This window comes from Lutra lutra, chromosome 6, assembly GCF_902655055.1.
Source record: "Lutra lutra chromosome 6, mLutLut1.2, whole genome shotgun sequence".
NCBI lineage: Eukaryota > Metazoa > Chordata > Mammalia > Carnivora > Mustelidae > Lutra > Lutra lutra.
Window position 1 is genome coordinate 127,384,995 of NC_062283.1, and position 24,066 is coordinate 127,409,060.

Here is a 24,066-nt window from a genome sequence, read left to right on the forward strand (position 1 = left end):
AGGACTTCCTCAATCTATGTTCCCGTGGTATCCCAAATCAAAGCGTGCTCATTCCAAATATTCTTCTTTCAGTCAAGAAACAACAGAAAAAAGAAGGGAGGAATTCCTAAGAACCTACTATGTGCCAGGAACCCTGCTAAGCTGTGTTCCATACCTCTTCATTACGCCTCACAATTCCTCCTGACGTAGGTATTCCTTCCCCATCAGTAGTCATGGAAATAGTGAGAGAAAACATTCCCACCCCAGGCTCACCAGTTAGTGAGTCTTGGAGCTGAGACTAAGATTCACATCAGACTTGAAAGTGTTCTGGTTATTGTTGCAATACATCCAATCCTGATCAGTAGGGATTATTTAAAAAATTTTTAACGATCACTGTCTTGATCTGCTAGGTCTCTCCTGTTATAAACTAACTATACTTAATGTCTTCAACAGTTCAACTCATAGTACTTGTCTCTTTGAACAGTAATAATCATATCACTGACTCCTAATGAACCAGCTGTCAATGAAAACAAACGAACAAGCTCTCTTTAATATTGTTGTATGCAACTGACTTAAACCCAAGCACGGAAACAGATCCCCATTTCATCTTAATTAGTACTGGCCGATCATTGTGACTGTCCAGAGTTTTCAGAATCCTAGGACTGCCATTCAAAGGAGTAACTACTCTGAGGTTTATGTCATCCACAGAGTTAATGCTAGTGAAGCAATGATGAAAAAGAAATGGCAAGCTGAGCCAGACACAGACATTAGCAGCTGTCACTGGCCAACACTCCCCAGTGCTTTAGTATGCATATCAGTGTACAAATCAAAGCTTCAAATCCACCTATCCTATTATTCGCTTCCAAATCTATAGGATACCATATACTTTTTTAAGTGCCTCAATGAATTCCAAATACTGGTCAGTTTAGTCACCTTATTAAAAAGTGAAATTAGGTTAGTATGGTCAGACTTGTTTGCTCTCCCTGTGGTTTTCCATGAGCTCACTCGGATGGTCTTTTTGACATGTCTGGAGTTAATCAATCAAATACTGACCAAGGTGTTACTGCAAAGGTGTTCTGTAGGTGTGATTAAAGACCATAATCAGTTGATTTTAGGTAAAGGAGATTATCCTAGATAATCTAGGCAGGCCTGATTCAATCAGTTGAAATGTCTTCTCTGGGAATTGAGGTTTCTCTGAGACAGAAATACCGCCTGCAGACGGCAGCTTCAGCCTGTGCCTGAGAATTCCAGACTGTCTTTCCTGGTAGCCTGCCCTACTGATTTCAGACTTAGCTAGCCAGTCCTCAAATCACATAGGCCTGTCTCTTACAAAACATCTCTTAATGTATGTCTCCTACTGGTTCTGCTTCTTTGGGTAAACCCTGATAGATACCTTCACAAGCCATCAATAGCTCAAAACTACATATACCTAGGAGTAACTCTTGTAAGTAGTATGTGGTTAAGGGGCACCTGGCTGGCTCAGTAAGCAGTAAGTAGAGCACGAGACTCCTGATCTCCGGATTGCGAGTTCAAAGCCCTATGCTGGGCGTAGAGCATATGTAACAGTTAAAAAAGTTAAAAAAAAAAAAAAAAAAAAAGTGGTTCCACTGAGACATCAAATACCAAATAAATTTGCAGGTTTACACATAGCCCTAGTCCATATATGGCTGGATTTCTGTTCAGATCATGACAAAATAACCTTAAAATTCCTCTGGATGATTTAAAAAAAAAATTGGAAAATGATAATTGCTAATGTAAGAGCACTGGGCTCTTCACCTAGACTGCAAAACAGCCACCTAAGAAGCAGAGACAACGGGGCGCCTGGGTAGCTCAGTGGGTTAGAGCCTCTGCCTTCGGCTCGGGTCATAATCCCAGGGTTCTGAGATCGAGCCCCACATCAGGCTCTCTGCTCTGCGGGGAGCCTGCTTCCCCCTCTCTATCTGCCTGCCTCTCTGCCTACTTGTGATCTCTGTCTGTCAAATAAATAATAAAATCTTTAAAAAAAAAAAAAAAAAAGAAGCAGAGACAACAGTCAAGTAACTCAAAGAAGATCCAACTGGGAAGGCCGGTGGGGAGCTGGCTTGTTTTGTGAACAGGAGCTTCCCAGCTGCATGCATTATTGCCATTTACGGTTCCTTAGATGCTTCCTTTCATTCTCCTTCATGTTATTTCAGGGCTACAGTGTCTGGCATTTTATTTGTGATGGCCTGGTGTACCTCTGCACCATCTTCCCTCCAGAATCTCAATCTCTAGGTATACCCTCTTCTCTAATTCCTCCATAATATGGCAATGATAAATTGGGGGATTAAAAAGTATGTTAAAAAAAAAAAAGATAAAGACCAAGAGGTTTGGAAGAAAACAGGCTTTCCTTGAGTTCTGCCAGCCCTTTTGTAAGTTTCACTCAGTTATTACTATTATTAAAGCGGACACAGCAATACGAGTTCAGTATACCGGTCTATGGAAGAAATTCTCTTCCTTATATTTAGAGGAAATTAAGCAATTTGTGTTTTTTGATTTGTTAACTTGCATCACTTAATAACAAGTCTACCTAATAATTTAAAGATATAATAACAAAGTAATAAAAAGAAAATGAAACTGGCGCTCTCTAGAGGAAGAATGATGGAACTGGAATTTGTAATAAAGTGGGCAAAGGCGAAGTCCTTTCCACTATCTCAGACTCACAAAGGAATACTGTGTGGGTAACAGCAGATTAACAGCTGTCCCTGTTTCTTCCAGATCTCATTCTGCAGAGGTTCAGTTCCATGTCGACTAGACTGGAAACTCAAGCGAACAATTCTTAGGTGCTGGTTTTGCTCCTGTCAAAGAACATGACAACTGGTGTGGTTGTTGCAACTTCCTTTTTGAGATCAAAATGGGTGTATCTTTTTTTTTTTTCCTAAACAGAAAAAACCCTACAAGTATCTTTATTAAATGGATATATATGTCACACCTGAATCAATCTGCTGACTTTATCCTGCTGCATCTGGGAATGGCGCTCTGCAGTATCTAAGAATGTCGGGATGTGGATCTTGCTCAGAGAAGTCTAAAAATGATGCAATGCCCGATCAATTAAAAAAAAAAATTGTATATTTTCTTATCATAATGTAACATAGTGAAGTAATCTAACTAATAATTTAAAATGCACTCAAATTATATAGTTTGAAAATCTGCATCACATTCTCTAAAATATATTTATTTTAACCAGAACAGTGTAGTTAGCTTCCTGTCCTTATCCGAGTGCCAGCCTATCTGTGCAGTTTTGGGGTCTGGGTATTCTTAGCATAGTAAATTGTGCAGCTGGAGAGCTTTAGCACTCGATAATGCTGCTGCTATGACCTACAGGCTCAAAAAGAGCAACATTTAAAATGAGCCACCGCCACAATCTGTAGCTGGCTGGTCCTATGCTTACTCTCATGATGTATAAGGCTCCCAGAAAGCAAAATCAGGCTGCTACTGTGCATGTGGCTCAGTGCTAGGAAACCATCTTATAATTACCTGTTAACCTCACTAATTCTCACTGGTCTCTTCCTTTTGCCTGTGACAGTTTGCACCATTACATCTAGACAATTACAGTGCTTTACAGACCAAAGAGCTAGATTCTCTTTAACACTCTTCATCTGCAATAATCAACAGACACGTCCACATTCATATGCAAAATATACAGTTAACCTCAATTTATGGAGAAAATGCTAAAGCCAACAAAGAGCTTCATTCGATTTTTCCTCATTTTATGCAACAATACCGAAAGAAAAAATATGAACTGAGGGTTCATACGGCTGAATGGAAGGAGGTTTCTTGGGAAATCAATTGGAAGATCAAAATAATTGCTTCTTAATGGAGCTTTCTGGACTAATTACCTGTTTGAAAGATAACTTACCACTGATGCCATTGGATTCCTGCTGTAGGTCACAGTACCAGAGTCGGTTTACTGGATCACATCCCTCCCTTATTGATAATAAGACATAGCGACCATCGTCAGACAACTAGGAAGGAAATAAAAACAGGGCAGGGGCTGATTAGAAAATCTCTTTTGTGAAACCACTGTTAACTAAAAAAAATAAAGGTTAACCTCAAATGTCATATGGTTACCCCAAATTTATGACTGGAAAAGAAAGTCAGAAAAAAGATAAACATCGATTTTAATTTATTTTACTCTTGCATCACAGTTTGAAAAAAAAAGCATAGTGAAATACTTAAATGGAAAATATCAACAGATATAACTGCATGTTAAGACTCAATGTGATTTTTATTTAAATTTATAGTCTAGGCTTTAACTGAGAATACATGCGATCTGCCATTCTGCATATCAATATCCCTGACCGTGAAATTTCGTCTTGGGTCACGTATTTTAAAATTGTTGTAAATGAGTAAGAATTAGCAAAACAGGCAGGATGCAAGAAAGTTCATCGGTGGTGCAACCTGGTGACGTGATGCAGTTTCTACTGAACAGCTCCTTAGGTATCTTTAGTTGCCTCTACAACATGATGTCAAAGACCAAAAGCCCGTGTTCTGTGGATTTCCTTGGTAGTATTAAACAGGAGAATCTCAGGTAGCAAAAACAACCTCGGTAGACTAATATGACAAACAATATATTATGATTTTGAGTTGCCAAAATTAAATAGAAGTGGTTTCAAACTCTATATAAATATACACACATATCCTTTTGGAATTAACTTTTAATTCAACGTAATTTAAAAAATTAATCCATGTCAACATATGTATATTTAATTCATTTTTTAATTGCTATGCAGTATTCTGATCTAGAAATATACCACAAGTGATTGATCCTTTTTCCCACGAATAAATGTTTTATTTCTATTTTCTTCCTATTACAAGCAACACGTCACAAAAATTCTGAACATGTTAATTTGTGGCCTTATCTGTATTTCCAGGTCTATAAAGAGAAGTGAAATTGCTCAGTGGCAGGATATGCACATATTCAACCTTGTGAGGTGGTGCCAAATTATTTTCTGAAATGGCCGTACCGACTTACATCTGACGTGTCACAGTGAATGACAGTTCCTGTTTTTCCACATCCTACTACAATGGCTAACTTTACCTAGCAACTTGGCTAGACCGCAGTACCCAGATATTTGGTCAAACATTATTCTGGATGTTTCTGTGAAGGTGTTTTTTGGATGACACTGGCATTTAAATTGGTGGATTCTTAAAGGTGATTACCCTCCGTAATGTGAGTACACATCATCCAACCAGCCCAGAGCGTTAACAGAAAAACAGTGACCATCCCAGGCAAGGAGGAGTTCTGCCAGCAGACCACCCTTAGACTCAAACTGAAACTCTGGATTTCCAGCCTGCTGATGTACCTTTTGGACTTGAAAAGCCTTCACGATCATGTTAGCCAACTATTTATTTATTTGTTTTTAAAGGTTTTATTTATTTATTTGACAGACAGAGATCACAAGTAGGCAGAGAGGTAGGCAGAGAGAGAGAGGAGGAAGCAGGCTCCCCGCCGAGCAGAGAGCCTGATGCGGGGCTCAATCCCAGGACGCTGGGATCACGACCTGAGCCGAAGGCAGAGGCTTTAACCCACTGAGCCACCCCGGCACCCCTAGCCAACTCTTTAAAAATAAATCTCTCTATATATACATACACATAACCTGTTGGTTCTGTTTGTCTTCAGAAGCCTCACACACTTACCAACAAGTGTTACTCTTTTATATGTTCATTCCACAAATATTTGCTAAGCAGCCATTATGTGCAAGACATTTAAAGATACATTAGTGAACAGATCAGGAAAAAAATGTTCTAGTGGAGGAGACAATGTGGAATTATGTAGCATATTATAAAATGATGAATGTCATGGAGAACATGACAGGTATAAGTAAGGGAGGAGCAGGATGTGGGGGTTGAGGAGGGGAAGAACTGTACTTTTAAATATGGTAGTCAAAAAGGAAAATGTTTTCTTTCTATTATCTCCTGCCTTGCATTGTTTCAGGTGAGAAGTCATTTTCAAGCCATTTTCTCACCGTGTTTTCTCACTATGTGCTTGCTGCTTTTAAGATTTTTTTTTATCATCATTTTAGGTTTTATGCAAATTAATTAATAACGGGCTTTGCTGTAGGACCCTGCTTGAGATTTGTTGAGCATTTTGGAACCATGACTTTGTCTATTTTCTCAAATTCATAACACTTTTGACCTTTTCCCCCTCCTATGTATTTTCATATTCCCCCTCACCCCTACTGTAGGACTTCAAATACGCAATGTTAGATCACTTAGCATTGTCCCACAGATGAGGCTGTGTTCATTTTTGTTTTTGTTCTGTCTCTTTTTGGCTTATTTTCAATTGTCCTGTTTCCAAATGCACTGATATTTTTGTAGTATCTAAATTGCTATTAAGCCCACGCAGAGACTTTTTCATTTTGGATGGCTTATTTTCACATCTAGAAAAATGTTTGGCTCATTTTTATATTATTTCTTTGTTCATTATACTAACATTTTCTCAAATCCTTTAAAATTTATTTTATAATAGCTTTAAAAAAGTCCCTGTCTGCTAGTTCTACTACCTGTCACTTCTGAGTCTGTTTCATTGGCTACTATTTCTCCTTGTTATAAGTCACATTTTTCTGCTTCTTTATACATCTTGCAACTTTTAAAAATTGGATTCTACACATTTTGAATGTTGTCTAGATTTTCTGACTTGTTTGTTTTGTCTTCCTTTAAAAAGTTTTGAGGCAGTTAATTTGTTAGTAGATCGGCTTGATCCATTGGAGACTTGTTTTCAAGCTTTGTTGGGGAACATCTACAGCCACTGCAAAGGTGGGCCTTTCTGGGGTTGCTGGTGAAGACCCTGGTGTTCACAAGGTCTTTCCATTTTGGTCAGAAAGTGGCAGCTTCTGATTTGTCAACCCTCTGGTAGTTGTTGGCTTACAGCTCCCTGGTAGTTGTTAGCCTGAATCATGAAGTCTCATCCTATGCATGTACTACTTAAAGGTCAGCTAGGACACAAAGGGAGACCAAGGCAGAATTCTGGGACTCTTCGTGGTAGTTCCCTGCTGGCAAATTCCAGTGGCTTCAGTCTTCCTGAATTGTTTAGATACTAAGTCAGGGAGACTGCAATATTCTGTGGGCTCCTCCGTCCTTGTGCCAGATTCCAGAAAATATATCCAGAAAGGCAGAAAGATGGGGCTGTCATAGGACTTGCTGCTCTTACAGATGATGGTCCGGCAATGCCTGCTGACTACATTTGCAAAGGAGACTGCTTGATCTCGAGTGGTTTTCTCGCTGTTGATAGCAGGAGGGCTGCTCTAGGACCAGTTACAGTGCCAAGGCCAGAGGCAAATACCTGTCATTATGTTTTCATTGTTTTAACTAATTTTTAATTTTTATTAGATAATTATATCTTTAAGAGTATATTATTGTGCATGCTTGAAATACACAAATATAAGAATTAAGGACATAATTAATATGGAATTAATTTCAAAGACGATACCCATGATTCATAAAAAATGTAACAATGACATATTTCCTTCCATCTCATTACACAGTAAGGTATTTTTGCTGTTTCTGTTCCACTGAAACTTCTATGAACTACCTGCAGCCTTTGGGGCATGCTTCTTCTATGTAGAGGTGAAACTGTCCAACATTCACTCGAACTTGCTGCACTGCTCTCATCAAGCCCATATGCACTGATTCCTTCCACCAGGGCAATGTGATGGCCCCAAGCTAAATGTCACCCAGACGAGAGTGTCTGAGGATGGACTACTTCAGATTTTACTGCCTAGCTGCAGCAAGTGCTTAAATTTGCAGGAATTAGATTCCAGCTCTCCAAACAAAAATACCCATTCACTCTCTGTCTACAGGTTCATTTTGGTAGACCACCTGTTGCTAGTCAATCAGATTCTTCTGCATTTATAAATCAATCATAATGCCTATGCCTGTCTAAAGTGCCCAACATTTTTAAACACTCGGTGGCGCACTGGATGTTGTAAATTGAACATCTCTTTCTCAGAAAAAACTGTTCTGAAGAACAGAGATAATATGTACTTGAGAAACAGAAGTGGGATTCTAAGTAAGTTACAGTTTTACCAAAAATTCTAGAAAATCCTGTTTAATTTGGCTGCTCTTTCCTGGTGACATTTTTCTGTGTTCAGAGCAGTTTCCCATCACAAACATGAAACGCATTTCACTGTATGGGTTTTTGCCACAAACCACACATAACATCGAATGCCTCCAGTGCATTCTCTTCCATCTTTTGCCAGGCTCCTCACAGTCTTTCCGGAGATCATTAGTTTTGGAAAAACCTCATATAAATTTCTGATTTCCATTAATTCTTTTCTCCATTCTCATTCTCACGGTTATTTCCAACTTACCTGTCATCATGTTAAGTGGGTCTCATGCAAGTAACGTTAGACTTGACTGAGTTTAAAAAAAATCTAACCTAAGTATCCATATTCCATTTCCATTAATTGTTATTGCTGATATACTGGCTTCCACATTTTTAATTTCAAGTATTCTATTCACTTTGCTCTCCCCTTCTTTCCTCTTGGTACTGCATTAATAAAAATTTCTTTATGAACACTGTCCCTTCTTTGACTGCTTTGGTAGTTATGTATACCCTATTTCTAAGCTTTTATGTTTTCCTTAAGGTTTTCATATACAAAGTTAATAAACTCATGTCCAGAATTTTAGTTTCACCTTATTTTTAATTGATCCTTTGTGAATATTGTCAAGCAATCTTATGATCATAACTTTATCAGATGTAATGAAAAGTAGCCTCATTAATACTTCATAGTTTTGTTTTCTTATCCTTTAAATGAAGATGGAATTTTTATAGCTTAGTGATTAAAGTTATGATATATCGATCATAAATGATGATTAATTCAGTTGCAGTGATCCAGCTGACGGAAAGACAGGGCAGTAAAACTCACTGCAAGAACCACACCAAACCTTTGATGACAGGTGTTGTGAGCATGTCTAATGAGTTTTTCTCAGCATTTCTGTCTGGACTAAGTATTGTAGCTGTTTATATTTAATCTAAGGTAGAAAGCCCCAAGGTACATTACTGTTGGGATGCCAATTCAGTCTGTCTTTTTCACTGTAGCTCTCTTCATCACAACCCAGTGACAGTCCATAGTCACCAAGCAAATTTGCTAAACTGGAAACAATTCTGAATTTTCAGATGCTCAAAGTCTCAGATTTTGAAATCATTTTTAAGTGTCACTGCTATCCCCAAATACATAGGTTAGAAATGTCTTCCACTAAAATCGTAATAATGTATATTTATTAACCTTAGCTTCACATTCAGACTAGTTAAAGGCAATTTTAAAAATTAATTTTGGAAATCACTGGGAGGAGGAGAGAAAAATACTGTTAACGAAGAGGACACTTGCATCTCAACAGAAAAAAAAGGGACTTTTCTGGGATGCCTAGGTGGTTCAGTCGATTAAGCATCTGCCTCTGATGCTGGTCATGATCCCAGGGTCCTGGGATAAAGCCCCAAATCGGGCTCCCTATTCAGTGGGGAGCCTGCTTCTCCCTCTGCCTGCTGTTCCCCCTATTTGTGCTCTCTCTCTCTCTGACAAATAAATAAATAAATGAAATCTTTAAAAAAAATAAGTGACTCTTCTGAAATCCAGATAAAAAGAAAACAGATAAAAAACTGAGCTAAGGGCCCCATCAGGCCTTCACAAAACACTATAAATTCCTGTTCACAAAATATTATTGTTTTTTCTTTAAATAATATGATATCAACTAGAATAACTGTGTTCTCTGGAAGCAATTAATCTGATTCAAAAGCACAGACTTGTTGCAACATAGGAGTAATACTAATCCGACCAATTATAAAAGACATAATTCTTAAATCTTTGTTTTTCACAGCTTTCTTCTACTTTATGTCTATATTGTTTAAATAAACTTTCCTTACATCAAATTATCTTATTTCATGAAAATCACATTTTATGTAATTAAGTATTAATTAACAAAAAATTTCTAAGAATTACTATAAATCAAATATTTACATTTGTGGATATTAAATCCAGTAACTCTACTCCAAACACCACCAACAGGGATGAAAGCTATCATTTTTTAAAAAAGATTTTATTTATTAATTTGAGAGACAGAACACAAGAGAGAGAACATGAGGGTGGAAGCTGAGGGAGAGGGAGAAGCAGGCTCCCTGCCGAGCAGGAAGCCCAATGTGGGGCTCCATCCCAGGACCCTGGGATCAAGACCTGAGCCAAAGGCAGATGCTTAACCAACTGAGCCATCCAGGCACCCCTTAAAGCTATCATTCTTTATTTACTCATAAATAACCATTCTTTACCATTTAGCTTTTCATTATCCATGACCAGGCAAACCTCAGTGGAGAGAAACAAATGAAAAGCCACCCCAGTCAGGGCCCCCTTGCTTCTGGGGTGGGGAGGGGAGCTGGAGACAACTATGGTCACCATAGTGGCTGGTTTTAACAGGACATGATTTAAATTATCAAACTTATCAAACACAGCTGGCCACTATTCGGGGAGTCTGAGCTAAGGCCATTTATTCCACCAGCGTTTACTGGGAGTCGGTCACTGCTGAACCAGGTTCTGAAACACACAGATCAACAGGACAGGGTCTGGAGCAGCTCATGCTCAGATGCGAGTAAGAGAGGGATACACACATGCACACAGAGCAACGCTACGGAGTAGTAACAGCAAGAAGTGCGAAGTATGAAGGGGGTGCAGAGAAGGGCAGCTAACGGGGAGGGGAGGTGGAGGAAGAATGAGAAAGCTGAGAAGGCTCTGGGGGAGGGTCCTTAAATGATTTTAAAAGGGAAGTAGAATTTCTTTCAAAACGGTTGCTTGAATTCTGCCTTCTTACATATGCTACGGTGGTGCAGCTATCTGGTCCCCAGAACTGTGCTGACATATACTCGAGCTGCATATGTTCACTCCCAAGGGCACAGACTGCCAATGGACAGCAGCACGTGCAGGGGAGGCTGCGGTCGGCTGAGCGCCGGGAGCAGCCAGTGCTGGGCTGAGAACCTCCAGGCCTGTCCTCAGGTTGGAGAGGACCGCCTCTCCCAAGATCACAAATCCTTCTGGGTTCTTCCCCCATGTAATGACTGATGAACTCAAGGGTATAAAGCCCCAGTCAGGAAAATGCTGAAGGCGAACGCAGCTCGAGAGCTCCTTGGAGGACTGGCCGAGGTCGTCGTAATGACTGCATTACAGCTCACCTCCTTGTTCTCTGCCCTCGCCCCCCAGCACAGGCTTTGAAAGCACGCCCATTCAACTTCTGGTCCGCGTGCCAAGGAACCTGACCTGTAACAGCATGCAAGGCCATCACAACATCTCGTACACAGGCAGTGTGTAACCTAGCAGAGCCCACAACTACTCAGACTCCTGGGCAGGCCCAACAAACAACGCACTTCTCCCAGGGCATCAGCGAGAAATGAAACCAGAGTCAGCAGGTGCAGAATGAGATTTCAACCCGACTGCTGATAAGGCGCTTACCTAAAAGAATGTGGCTCAGGACTATGAGTCGGCTGGGAATTCTCAGCCTGACCTATTCAGTTTTCAAGCCCTGACTGAGGAAAACTCCCCCAAAAGGGAGGCCAGATGAGTGTGGAAAGAAGTGCTCCCCTCTAATCTTTTGGTTTCTCAGCTTGGCGTATTTTGTGCTACTGGAGAAAACTGCTGTAAGTGTTGGATTCTGTTTTGAAGAGGGGACCCAGTAATGGCTGTCACATTCATTGACACTTATCAAATGGCATAAGGTGTGGGATTATCAGACTTCATACTTTCATTAAAGAAGCCACATTAACTACTAAGAAGTTTTACTTGTGTGTATTGTGGCACTAAGCTACACTGAGGTAATAATATAAGGAAACCCTTGACAGACATCATTCATGCTGTAAGATGGAGTATGTATTTCGTTCTTTATTCTGTTAGGCTCACATATGCTGCTTCAACAAACACAAAATTCACATGAATCAGCACATTCAGGATATAACCTCTACACATTCAGGAGTCATAACACCACAGAATTTTTAGAAGATAAACAGCAACTGGAATACACCTGAGGGGAATCTAGTCCCAAGTAATGTTTTTATCAAATATCTTCAGTTAATGCCTCACATAGGTGTGACAGTGATCCATTCAGACCTGGGTCTGGATCACAGCTGCTCCATATTTACAAGATGTATCAGCTTTACCATCCATTCATTTTTTTAAAAGTTTTTATTTATTTATTTGACAGAGATCACAGTTGGCAGAGAGGCAGGCAGAGAGAGAGGAAGGGAAGCAGGCTCCCTGCTGAGCAGAGAAGCCCAACTCCGGGCTCGATCCCAGGTCCCTGAGATCATGACCTGACGAAGGCAGAGGCTTTAACCCACTGAGCCACCCAGGCGCCCCCATTTTTTTTTTTTTAATGAATTTACAGAAATGAGTGTGAAATACAATAAGACAATATTAGCAGTTTTTCTGGAAAATGGCAACTTTATAGTTTATTTTAAATGGGGCATCTGGGTGGCTCAGTGGATTAAAGCCTCTGCCTTTGGCTCGGGTCATGGTCTCAGGGTCCTGGGATCAAGCCCCGCATCAGGCTCTCTGCTCAGTGGGAAGCCTGCTTCCTCCTCTCTCTGCCTGACTCTCTGCCTACTTGTGATCTCTGTCAAACAAATAAATAAAATCTTTAAAAAAACAAAAACCAAAAAAACCCCACAATAAACCTATGTTATTATTATTACTAGCACATAAAAATTTTAAATTCACTGAATTTGGCTATTCTCAGTCTCAATACTATACAATAAGGACAGCTGGGCCTTCTAAATGACTTGAATCAACTAACTTTTCTTTACGCATCTCATGTTAAGAGAAAATGAACAAAGATCACTAAATGTTGTAAACTCCCAATCATTTGTCTATAAGGTATTTTTTTTTCTTTTTTAAGATTTTACTTCTTTATTGGAGAGACAGAGAAAGACAGAGTGAGAGACAGTGGGGTGAAGGGCAGAGGGAGAAGCACGCTCCCTGCTGAGCAGGGAGTCCGATGTGGGACTCGATCCCAGGACCCTGGGATCATTACCCGAGCCGAAGGCAGACGCTTAACCAACTGAGCCACCAGGCATCCCTACGAGGGTGTTTTTCAAAACAACAAAGACACATAGCTAATATTTATATGTGTGTGTGTATGTGTGTGTGTGTGTGTATAATATGTGGACTTGCATCAAACATACTATTTTTCTTTTTTAAAAAAAGATTTCATTTATTTGACAGAGAGAGAGAGAGAAGAAGGCTCCTTGCTGAGCAGGGAACCCAACACAGGGCTGGATCCCAGGGCCCTGGGATCGTGACCTGAGCCAAAGGCAGAGGCTTAACCAACAGAGGCCACTCAGGTGTCCCAAACACATTATCATTTTCAAAGAACAACTCATAAGCTATTTTATGCAAGAGCTACTGAACTCCAGTCATGTGGTCTTGTGTTAATAACCAAACCTCTACAGACATGAAATTTTTTTGGTATATATAATAATTTCCACTTAGAATCTAACAAGAAGTGAAGTTTTTTTTTTTTCCCATAATTTGAATCTACACACACTTTTTCAAATTGAGGAAAGTATTCCTTTTAAATATTAGGACAAAAGAATTGTGCATATTAAAAAAAAAAGGAACCTAAAAAGCAGTGAGACTCAAAATTGTCTGGAACATTAACAAAAGAAATGAAAACGGATTTTAATAGCTTTGGGAGTTAATCATGTGCCTCTCAGAGTAGGAAACTTTATCAGTTTTATTTTATAGTCTCTTTTGGATTCCTTTCACAATAGTAGTGAATCCTAACATTATCTCTTTAATATTATGTTTCCAAAACTTAGCTGAGGAAAACTTTTAAAGGTCAAACTAATCATTACAATGAAAGCTTCTCACTTAGGGGACTCACTATGGATGTGCACAACTACAGGAGTGGTGAAGTACACCAGGACAGGGGCAGTCACAGGCTCATGTGACGTGGGTTAACACAAACAGGTAGTCGTTCAGTCGGAGCACTTTCCCAGTACACTGTGGTCCCACAGCAATGCGGGAAAACAGAAACCGACGCAAATCCCGTATGAGGTGTTCCTCAGTATGCCAGAAACAGATCTGACAGAAAATTTTAGGGGGTTAAAAAAAAAAAAAACAAAACCCTGCATTCAAACTAAAATGAGTAAGGTAGGTCTTGACATGACAGAGCCGCCACTGTCGTTCTCTGGCAGAGCAGAGCAGCCGGGTTAAGAATCCACTGTTTGTTTTCTTTTCTCCCTTACTGACCAAAGGGGTGAGGGGAGAAGCGGCTGATTTGCAAATCCAACCCTCGTACCACCAAAACCAACTCTCCCCCAGGAGGAGCTGTTTCCCTGCCTTCTAGCTTTAACTCACAGTTGGGTCTGTGGCGTGGCCTCCTGACTTCCCTTCCCCACCATGTGCTGGATGTTCCTGCGCGCTAATCAGCACGATGGATATCATCATGCCCCGCGGTGCTGGAGAGAGAGAGGACACGGGTGATGAGTCCGGTTGGGGATCCACCCCCGGACGGACAGAAAGACAGCCGCTCAGCCGCCCCCGCGACGCGCGCAGGGGATGGGGTCTGGGAGCTGGGGCGGAGCGCGAGGCTCTCACGGCGCGAGGAGATGAGGCTCACCAGCGAGGCAAGCTGCACGCGCCGGCTCCGCCCCTAAAGCTCAGGTCAGGAGCACAAAGTGTCTTTAAAATGAAGGACGAATGGAACATGACAGACATTGTGTCATGAGCCCCTAAGCCCCTCAGCAATACTGTGAAATGTTCATAAATAGAAGAGCTGACTACAACAAGAACAGCTTCCAAAGGGCCGAGCGTGCCCATCTGTGCTCCTGAAAATCGCGCGGCCCTCACACCTGGTGGGGAGGGAGGGGACACCAAGCCTGTGGCTTCCTGGACCTCCGGGGAAGAGATGCCCGAAGTCCGCTGACCACGAAGAGGGCTGTGAGCAAGGGCTCTGCTCAAACCGAGCTGTGCAGTGAGTGAGGGGCAGGTGAGGCGGAATTCCCTGAGGGACACCGAGACACCCAAGCCACCCATGTTTTGGAAGGCAAAGCTGGGTGCACACCAGGCCTCGAGGGTCTTCACGTGCATGAACCTCACACTAACGTTCACTGTGTGTCCACGGAGTCCAGCACTAGGCAGTGATTTCACATGTTAACATATATATATATAATATACAAACGTCTGCACAAATACACACATACTTGGATGATTAGGGACCACAAGTGAACACACAACGTAGATATGTGATAAACGTGAAGATTAGGATTACCTTTGTGAAAAAGAAGCCCTCTTTTCAAGAATTAGTTACGACAGAATTCGGTTCTCAATACAGAATTCAGCTAGACGGTCACAGAGAGGCTGGGCATTTTGTCCATAATCCTTTCTAAAGGTACTTGACACGTTTACAGAATCTTCATTCTAGAGCACCCTCTGCTGGGAAAAGTGCCTCAAAATACTTGATTTCCCTGTTTCCGGCCCCCACACACACCCCAAATGCTCTGAGAATCACTTTAAAATAAAGGGACTTTTTTTAATCCAGTAGAATCTTCAAAAACATGACAATTTCTATTCTCCCACAATCCTGCCTTCTAGGTAAAGCCTTCTGGTCTATATTAAATAATTGACACCATTGTCCCTCTAAGCCAAATGCTAGATGGGTTTCAGGTTACCCCAGGGGCATGAGGGAGCTGCAGGGCCCGAGGGAGGAGGCTCTCGGCCAGCAGGTGAGGAGAGCGGCGTTGGCCAGCACCCTTCTGGGATGGAGCAAACCATGGAGGTTGCTTCCCTCAGAACAAGACACCAGGAAGGTAGCTTCCCTCCAGCCATCTTGAAAGGTCCCTGCAGAAAAAGGATGGACGACGGGCGCTACGGAGGGGACCCTGCTGGGAGCAGCAGCCTTGGGAGGCAACACAAGTGTGAGCCAGAGCGTTTACTATCCACCGCAGAGCAGCACGCAGGTTCCCAGAATGGAGGGGCTCTCCCTACGCAAGGATGCCATCAAGGAGCCCGCACCAAGACACCGGGCATGACTGCGAGCGGACAGTAGGAACCAAACACCGACAAACAGCTCCAGAGCAGCAAGAATCCCGTTCGCCTCCTCCAACTCCTCCTCCCTGCAGGGCTGCTGCAGAACCAGCCCACAATGAATAACAGAGGGGAAAGAACTGGAGACTGTCATTGCTCAGAATGGCCTCACCTGTGAAACGTCAATTCCAGAGTCCCCATCTGATCATCCTCCCGAGTCTCCTCCTGCCCCTTCGCATCCCCTCCTCCTGTTCCCCAACCCCCGTCTGCAAGCAACCAGTGATCTGTATTGTGCCTTTATAGACTAGTCTGCATTTTCCAGAGTGTTCTATAAATATAACCAAACACTCTGTATTCCTGCGTTCTCCTTTCTTCTAGCTTTCATTGAGCATAAGTATTTTGAGATTCATCCCTGTTGCTGAATATATCAACAGTCTGTTCCTTTCTATTGCTGAGTAGTATTCTACTGTAGGGATGTACCACAGTTAGTTCATTCATGCGCTTGATAGTGGATAATTGGGCTGTGCTACTGTGAGGCTATCTTGAATAAAGTCTTTGTATGGGAAAAAACAAAACAAAACCCCCAAGCAGGGGTTGAGTAGTCCCTATTCCCCGTCCAGTCCCCCTTGTGCTCACCAAATACGAGCTGGGCAGAGCGAAGCAGCATGTGGATCTTCTGTAACAGTTCTAATACCCCAAAACGTCCAGAAGCTGTGGGTTCTGCTAGATGGTATCAGTCATCCTGGTGGCAGATGCTGTCAAGGGCAATGATGGCAAAACTAAAGCTGCTTCCTGTTCTATGTGGTGGACTGCTCCAGGCAGGAAGACCTGTCTGTGCAAGAAGGCAGAGGAGGCCTCTGTGAAGGAAAAGGAGTCCTAAGGAGACAGTGTCTCGGATACAAAGGGAAGTCCTCAGTGAACCTGGACTGCAGCAGCCAAAGGGAGGGGTATGGCGGGTCGCCAGAGAAATCCACGCATATCCACACACTCGCCAGCCACGCCCCCCCCCCCCCCCCCCCGAAAAGCCCCTCCAACCACACCCACAAGGCCCAAGCTGCTCTCACATCCAGCAGCTACCTTCTCACCTAGGAAGCCTGCGTCAGGGTCAGTGAGATGTTGTGCTGAATCCTCTAGCCATAGACTTTCAGGCGAAAAAGCCCCAGGGGAAATGAAGGAAAGAGAACGGGAGAGAAAGGATGTGCCCAAGGCCGCACCGAAAGGACGAGGACACAATCTCGGAGTTTCTGTCACAGTACACCATCACCTTAACACTAGCTCTCCATTCAGACACTGTTGAAGTGTGGAAGGTATTAACAAAACACTGGGTTCAAAATGATGGTCCCCAAAGTACTACTTGAAAAATACCACGCATCAGTGTGTGGTTATGAAGCGACCGACCCTGGCACCTGGAGGGGTGTCACCTGTTGTAACAAGACCACCCAAGCAGGTGGAACACAGCTTCAAGGAAGACCACACCCAGCCTCAACTTACTAAGCCTGCTGGTTCTTGGAGATTTGCTCTGTATATTTCACTATTAAGGCTCTGATCCAATATAAAGTTCCTTGGGACTCACCACATATGTCCCTAAAGTTTTTTTAACAGCTTTATTACTTCTGTGCAGTACAGACGTATCCTTTCAACAGTCCTCGCTACTGTTTCTACAAGCCTTCTTTCCTTCTAACCAGAGAGGCTGAGTGCACGGAGTTAGGAAGACACAGGTTGTGGGTCTAATACACCTAGCAGGCAGTTCCAGCCAGGCACGTGCAAGGTAATCTCTCGGGCAGGCATTTTACTTCCTCCATGCAATGGAATAGAATGATCACCTCCTTTTCGAGGCTTTGGTAAAGATTATATCAGATAATTTACATAGAGTGAACACCTTTTTAATGAATGGTAGAAGGATCACATCAACTACTTAAACCTGCTTTTCTTTTCACTTTCCTGGTAGAATTGAATGTACATGTGTTAAATACATATAGATCTCCGCTATTTTTTTTTTTTTAATTTTTTTTTGAGAGTGAGTGAGTGAGTAGGGGGAGGAGGGGCAGAGGGAGAGAGAATCTCAAACAGACTCCACGCCCAGCACAAGCCTGACACGGGGCTCGATATCACAACCCTGAGAACATGATCTGAGCCAAAATCAAGAATCAGATGCTTAACTGACTGAGCCAGCCAGGTGCCCCTCACTTCGAAACTGGCTGCTCACAACAATGCTAAGGAAAGACCCCACATATACATCGGCAGATGAATGAATAAAATGTGGTGTCTATCCATAATGGAATATTATTCAACTATAAAAAGGAAGGAAATTCTGACACATGCTATGACATGGATGAACCTGAGGAGACTTTGTGCTAAGTCAAACAGCCAGTCACAAAAGGACGAATACTACATGAGGACAATTATACGTGGCACCTAGAATAGTCCAACCCAGGGAGACAGAAAGGAGAAGGAAGGCTGCCAGGGAATGGGGGAAGCAGGGGAGATGGGGAGTTATTACTTACAGGGGCAGTTTCAGTTTTGCAAGATTAAAAAGTTTTGGAGGTATATGGTTGGTGATGGTTGCACGATGATGTCAGTTTACTTAATGACACTTAACTCTACACTTAAAAATGATTAAACCAGTAATTCTGTTATGTATATTTTACCACAGCTTAAAAGTTAAAAAAAACAAACAAACCTCACTGCTTCAACCAAACATTAAGAGAAATTCAAGCAACTTGAGCTGCATGCATATTCTACTATAAAGCTTGTTTCCTTTTAGTCCAATACACTAAATTATATAAATATTCTGGCATTTATTTTCAATATCCATGTTACTGTATCAACCAAATACATCTACCTTAATTAAAACAGGCCTGCTGTAATGAAATTATTAGCTTTGAAATATAAAAATTTCTCTAGGAAAGTTGGTCTTTGATTTTATGAAGAATCCAGGAGGAATAAAATTGGTTATTAAAACATATTATTTAAGGTTTTCCGCATCAATACCTTCCCTCCAAAAAGATAAAGAGAAACACATGATCTAACATTAAAACATCACTTGGTAGCTTATTCATCTCCCTAACTGTTTCACTCAGATGACAGTAAAAATCTATATTATTTTATAAACCAACATCTATTAACCACAGTAACCAGAAGACTTAAGTAGGAGGAGAAGCTGAACTAAGAAGGAAAGGGTAGAAACAATCTATAAATAGAGTCAGAGACGGCATAAAAAACAAATAGGTGAGAAAAATGACAGTAGTAACTACACAAGGACGGCTCATGGGGGAGGCACTTCAGTGAGAAGGAAAAAGCATGAGAAAAGGACAGTTTCAGGTCACAGAACTAAAAATTCACACACTGCATTAAAGTCTGGCAAGTTTTTTCTAAGGGCCAGAAAGTAAATATTTTAGCTTTGTGGGCCACGGGGCCTTTTGCAACGACTCCACACCGCTATTGCCATCCGACAGCAGCCCCAGACGACACAAAATGAAGGGCGCAGCTGGGTTCTAATAAAGCCTTATTTACTAAAGCTGGCAGCCGGCCAGATGTGGCCTGAAGGCAGGCAGCAGTCTGCCAACCCATGGTCTAGGGAAACTTATAAATAAATAAATATAATGACAATCTGGAATAAGGTGTATCAATGCACATGAACTAAAACACTGTGGGTTCCTATTCTATCTCCTGTGAACCAGACCCATGAGCACAACTTCGAATATCAAATGTTCCTTTTTGTACCAAAGTTCTAAGTAAGTGACTCCAGGAGCTTTATAAAGATCTTCTAGTGGATTTCTCATTCCCATTATAAATGGGCCAACAGCCCACCTCTATCAAAACCTTCAGAATGCTTTTCTTTAAAAAATACTTCTTACTACCCAGAAATGAACTAGGAAGAGTTAAGTTTTTACTCCAAGTCCCTCTAAGTTTTTTTTCATAGTTGATTCTCAAGATACAGAATAAAAATCTGGGCCGGTAACTTCAAAGACTTCCAATACAGTTTGGTTATGGCCAAGACCCCCAAGCAATACCTGAATATCTATTAGATGGGAAAAATCTCAAAATGCACATTTTGATGTAAAAACAAGTGAACAATATGCATGAAGAGGAAAGCTGTGTAAAAAAGGAAAACATATACTCCCTCTCTCCCCAGTTTCTCATTTATACAAAGTAAATTTTTGGGAAGGATACTTTCCTCACCTCTGAGACGTGAGACTCTAAATTTCAAAATGTTCATGTTTCAAAATGTTCATGTGATTCTGCACTTTTACTTTTTTTTATTTTAACCATAAGCATGTATTACTTTGTATTAAGGTTTTTATGTTGAAGTTGCAGTTAAAAGGTTTATCATCACCTTCACTATTAAGAGTCAATTGGAATACCAACACTTTTAACAAGAGAATATTCACTCACAGGACTCATCACATCCTTAAAGATCACACAACAAGAACATCCGTATACACAATCCATGGGACACTGTTTGTGGGGCAATTTCACAGTAGCACCATACCTCAGCTCCGCCCATCCACTTAGGCTCATCCGGAAACTCAGCACACAAAATATCTTCCGACTGATCAGTCCCCAACACATGGTAACACAGCTTTTGATGGAGGTTGGTGGATGTCTCCGTACCTGAAGGAGTTAAAAATGTTTACTGAAGTGTAGTTCGCAATTTTAAGAAAAATCTATCCCACCCATATTGCACAATGCTAGAAACGTTTAAAAAGTTATTTACCTGGCCATGGGATACAAAGTTAATATGCAAAAGTTAACCACTTTCTTATATACCAGCAATGAATATGTGGCATTTGAAATTAAAAACATAGTATCATTAAGGATGTAATATATAACATGGTGACCATAGTTAGTTAATGATACTGTATTGCATACTTAAAAGTTGCTAAGAGAGAAAATACTTATATTTATGCTTATAACTTATCCCCATACTTATAACTATGTATGGGGATATGATGGAGACTTATATAGTGATCATTTCATAATATTTACAAATATTGAATCATTATGTTATGCACCTAAATCTATGTTAATTATACCTCAATGAAGAAATTTTATTTTATTTATAATGTTATGTTAGTGACCATACAGTACATCATTAATTTCTGGTGTAGTGTTCCATGATTCATTGTTTGCGTATAATACCCAGTGCTTCGTGCAATCTGTGCCCTCCTTAATACCCATCACCAGACTCACCCATCCCCACCCCGCTCCCTTCTAAAACTCTCAGTTTGTTTCCCAGAGTCCATAGTCTCTCACGGTTTGTCTCCCTCTTCAATTCCCCCCACCTTCATTTTTCCCTTCCTTCTTCTTATGTCCTCCATGCTCTTCCTTATGTTCCACAAATAAGTGAAACAATATAATTGACCTTCTCTGCTCAACTTATTTCACTTGGCAAAAATTTTTTTTTTAAACCATAATACCATTTACATTAGTACCCCCCAAAATTAAATGGTCAAGTACAAATCTAACAAAATATGTATAAGACTTATATGAGGAAAAACTACATGGGCACCTGGGTGGTTCAGTGGGTGAAGCCTTGGCCTTCGGCTCAGGTCATGATCTCAGGCTCCTGGGATCGAGCCCCGCATTGGGCTCTCTGCTCAGCAGGGAGCCTGCTTCCCCCTCTCTCTCTGCCTGCCTCTCTACCTACTTGTGATCTCTGTCTGCCAAATAAATAAATAAAATCTTAAAAAAAAAAAACTGATCAAAGAAATCAAAAAGAACTAAATAAATGGAGAGAAGGTCCAGGTTACGGACAGGAATACTCAATGTTGTCATGTCAATTCTTCCCCACTTGATCTACAGATGCAATTTAATTCCAATAAAAATCCCAACAAGCTATTTTGTGGCTATCCATGGGCTTATCCTAAAGTTTATATGGAAAGAGAAAAAACCCAGAATGGCCAAGACAATATTGAAGGGAAAGAACAAAGCTGGAGGACTGATGCTACCTGACTTCAAGATTTACTGTAAGTAATCAAAACAGTATGGTATCGGCAATAGAACAGACAGGTGAATCAGTAGAGCAGAGCAGAGAACCCCGAAATAGACCTGCGTAAATACAGTCAATCGGTCTTCGAACAAAGGAGCAAAGGCCACCCAGAGGAGCAAAGTCGGCCTTTTCAACAAGTGGTGGGTGGGACAACTGGACACCAACATGCAAAAAAATGAACCTAGACACAGACTTTTTACCTTTCAAAAACATTAACTCGAAATGGATCACAGACCTAAATGTAAATGCAAAACTACAAAATTCCCAAAAGGTAACATATGAGAAAATCTGGATGACCTCAGACCTGGCAATGACTTTTTAGATAAAACGTCAAAGGTATGACACGTGAAAGAACCAAGTGAAGCTGGACTTCATTAAAATAAAAAAATTCTGCTCTGTGAAAGATGCTGTCAAGAGAATTAAACGGTTCACAGACTGGGAAAAAATATCTGCAGAAGACGTATTTGATACAGGACTTTCACCCAAAATTTACCAGGAACATTTTTTTTTAAGATTTTATTTATTTATTTGCAGAAATCATAGGTAGGCAGAGAGGCAGGCAGAGAGTGAGGGAAGCAGGCTCCCTGCTAAGCAGAGAGCCCTAGGCGGGGCTCAATCCTAGGACGCTGGGATCATGACCTGAGCTGAAGGCAGAGGCTTAACCCACTGAGCCACCCAGGCGCCCCTACAAGGAACTTTTGAAACTCTAACCCTATCAAAAAATGGGCCAAAGATTTTAACAGAAACCTCACGAAAGCAGATTTGCAGGTGCACCTGGGCAGCTCAGTGGGCTAAGCATCCAACTCTTGATTTTGGCTCAGGTCATGATCTCAGGGTGGTGAGATCCAGCCCTGCGTCAGGCTTTGAGAGGCTAAGTGTGGAGTCTGCTGGGGATTCTCTCTCTCCCTCTGCCCCTCCCCTGTGCATGTGTGTGCTTTCTTTAAAAAAAAAAAAAAAAAAAAAAAAAAAAAAGATATACAGATGGCAAAGCAACACATGAAAAGATGGTCCACATCATGTCACCAAAGAAATGTAAATTAAAACAATAATATACCACTACACACCTATTAGAATTGACAAAATCCAGAACAACAGCGACACCAAATGCTGATGAGGATGTGGAGCAACAGAACTCCTTCCTATTCATTGCTGGTGGGAATGCAAATTCATAGTGACTTTGGAAGCAGTTTTGTAGTTTCTTACAAAACTAAACATTCTTACAATACAATCCAGCAATCACACTCCTTAGTATTTACCCAAAGTTTTTGAAAACTTATGTACACACAAAAACCTGAACACAGATGTTTATAGTGGCTTTATTGATAACTGCCACATCTTGCACACTACCAGGATACCCTTTAGTAGCTGAATGGATTAAAAAATAGGTGAGAGGATAAATAAACTGGGCTGTATGCAGACGATGGAATCCTGTCCGGCAATAGGAAGAAATGGATTATCAAACCATGAAAAGACATGGGAGGAAACTTAAATGCATATCACCAAGTCAAAGCAGCCAGTCTAAAAAGGCTACACAGTGTATGGTTCCAACTACAGACATTTGGGAAAAGGCACAGCTATGGAGACAGTGGAAAGATCCGTGGTTGCCAGAGGCTAGTGAATGGGGAAGACGGACAGGTGGAAGAGGGCTTGGGGGTGGTCAAACTCTGTATGATACTATAATGGAGGAAACATTACCATTCTACATTTGTCTAACTTGTGGACTACCCAATACTAAGAGTGAGCTCGAGTGTAAGCTCTGGACTTGGGGGGATTATGACGTGTCAATGGAGGGTCATCGACTGTATCTACTCAGGGGAGGGAGGCTGGTAATAGTGGAGGCTCTGCATGTGTTGGGGAGGGCTATACGGGAAATCTGTGCTTTTTGCTCCATTTTGCTGTGAACCTAAAAATGCTCTCAAAGATGAAGTCTCACTCTCCTTTTTTTTTAAAGTATTGGTTGGGTATCACCCTGAAAGTAATTCATACATACTTGCTGATTTTGGAAGATGTTTTGAGATTGAACTATTTTTTTCATTACAAAAAGGTACTAAGCTTCCAGGACAATGAAAAAGA

At 41.3% G+C, this 24,066-nt stretch overlaps 1 protein-coding gene across 2 annotated transcripts in view; it reads right to left on the bottom strand.

The window, feature by feature from the left end:
- Nucleotides 1-24,066, bottom strand: part of PREP (prolyl endopeptidase) — a 119,803-nt gene that overhangs the window by 66,359 nt on the left and 29,378 nt on the right. For both annotated transcript variants that reach the window (XM_047732078.1, XM_047732079.1), the window contains exons 6-7: nt 20,494-20,615; nt 3,857-3,962 (exon numbers count right to left, since the gene is read on the bottom strand). In XM_047732078.1, coding sequence (XP_047588034.1) covers nt 3,857-3,962; nt 20,494-20,615 — 228 coding nt within the window. The remainder of the gene's footprint in view (nt 1-3,856; nt 3,963-20,493; nt 20,616-24,066) is intronic.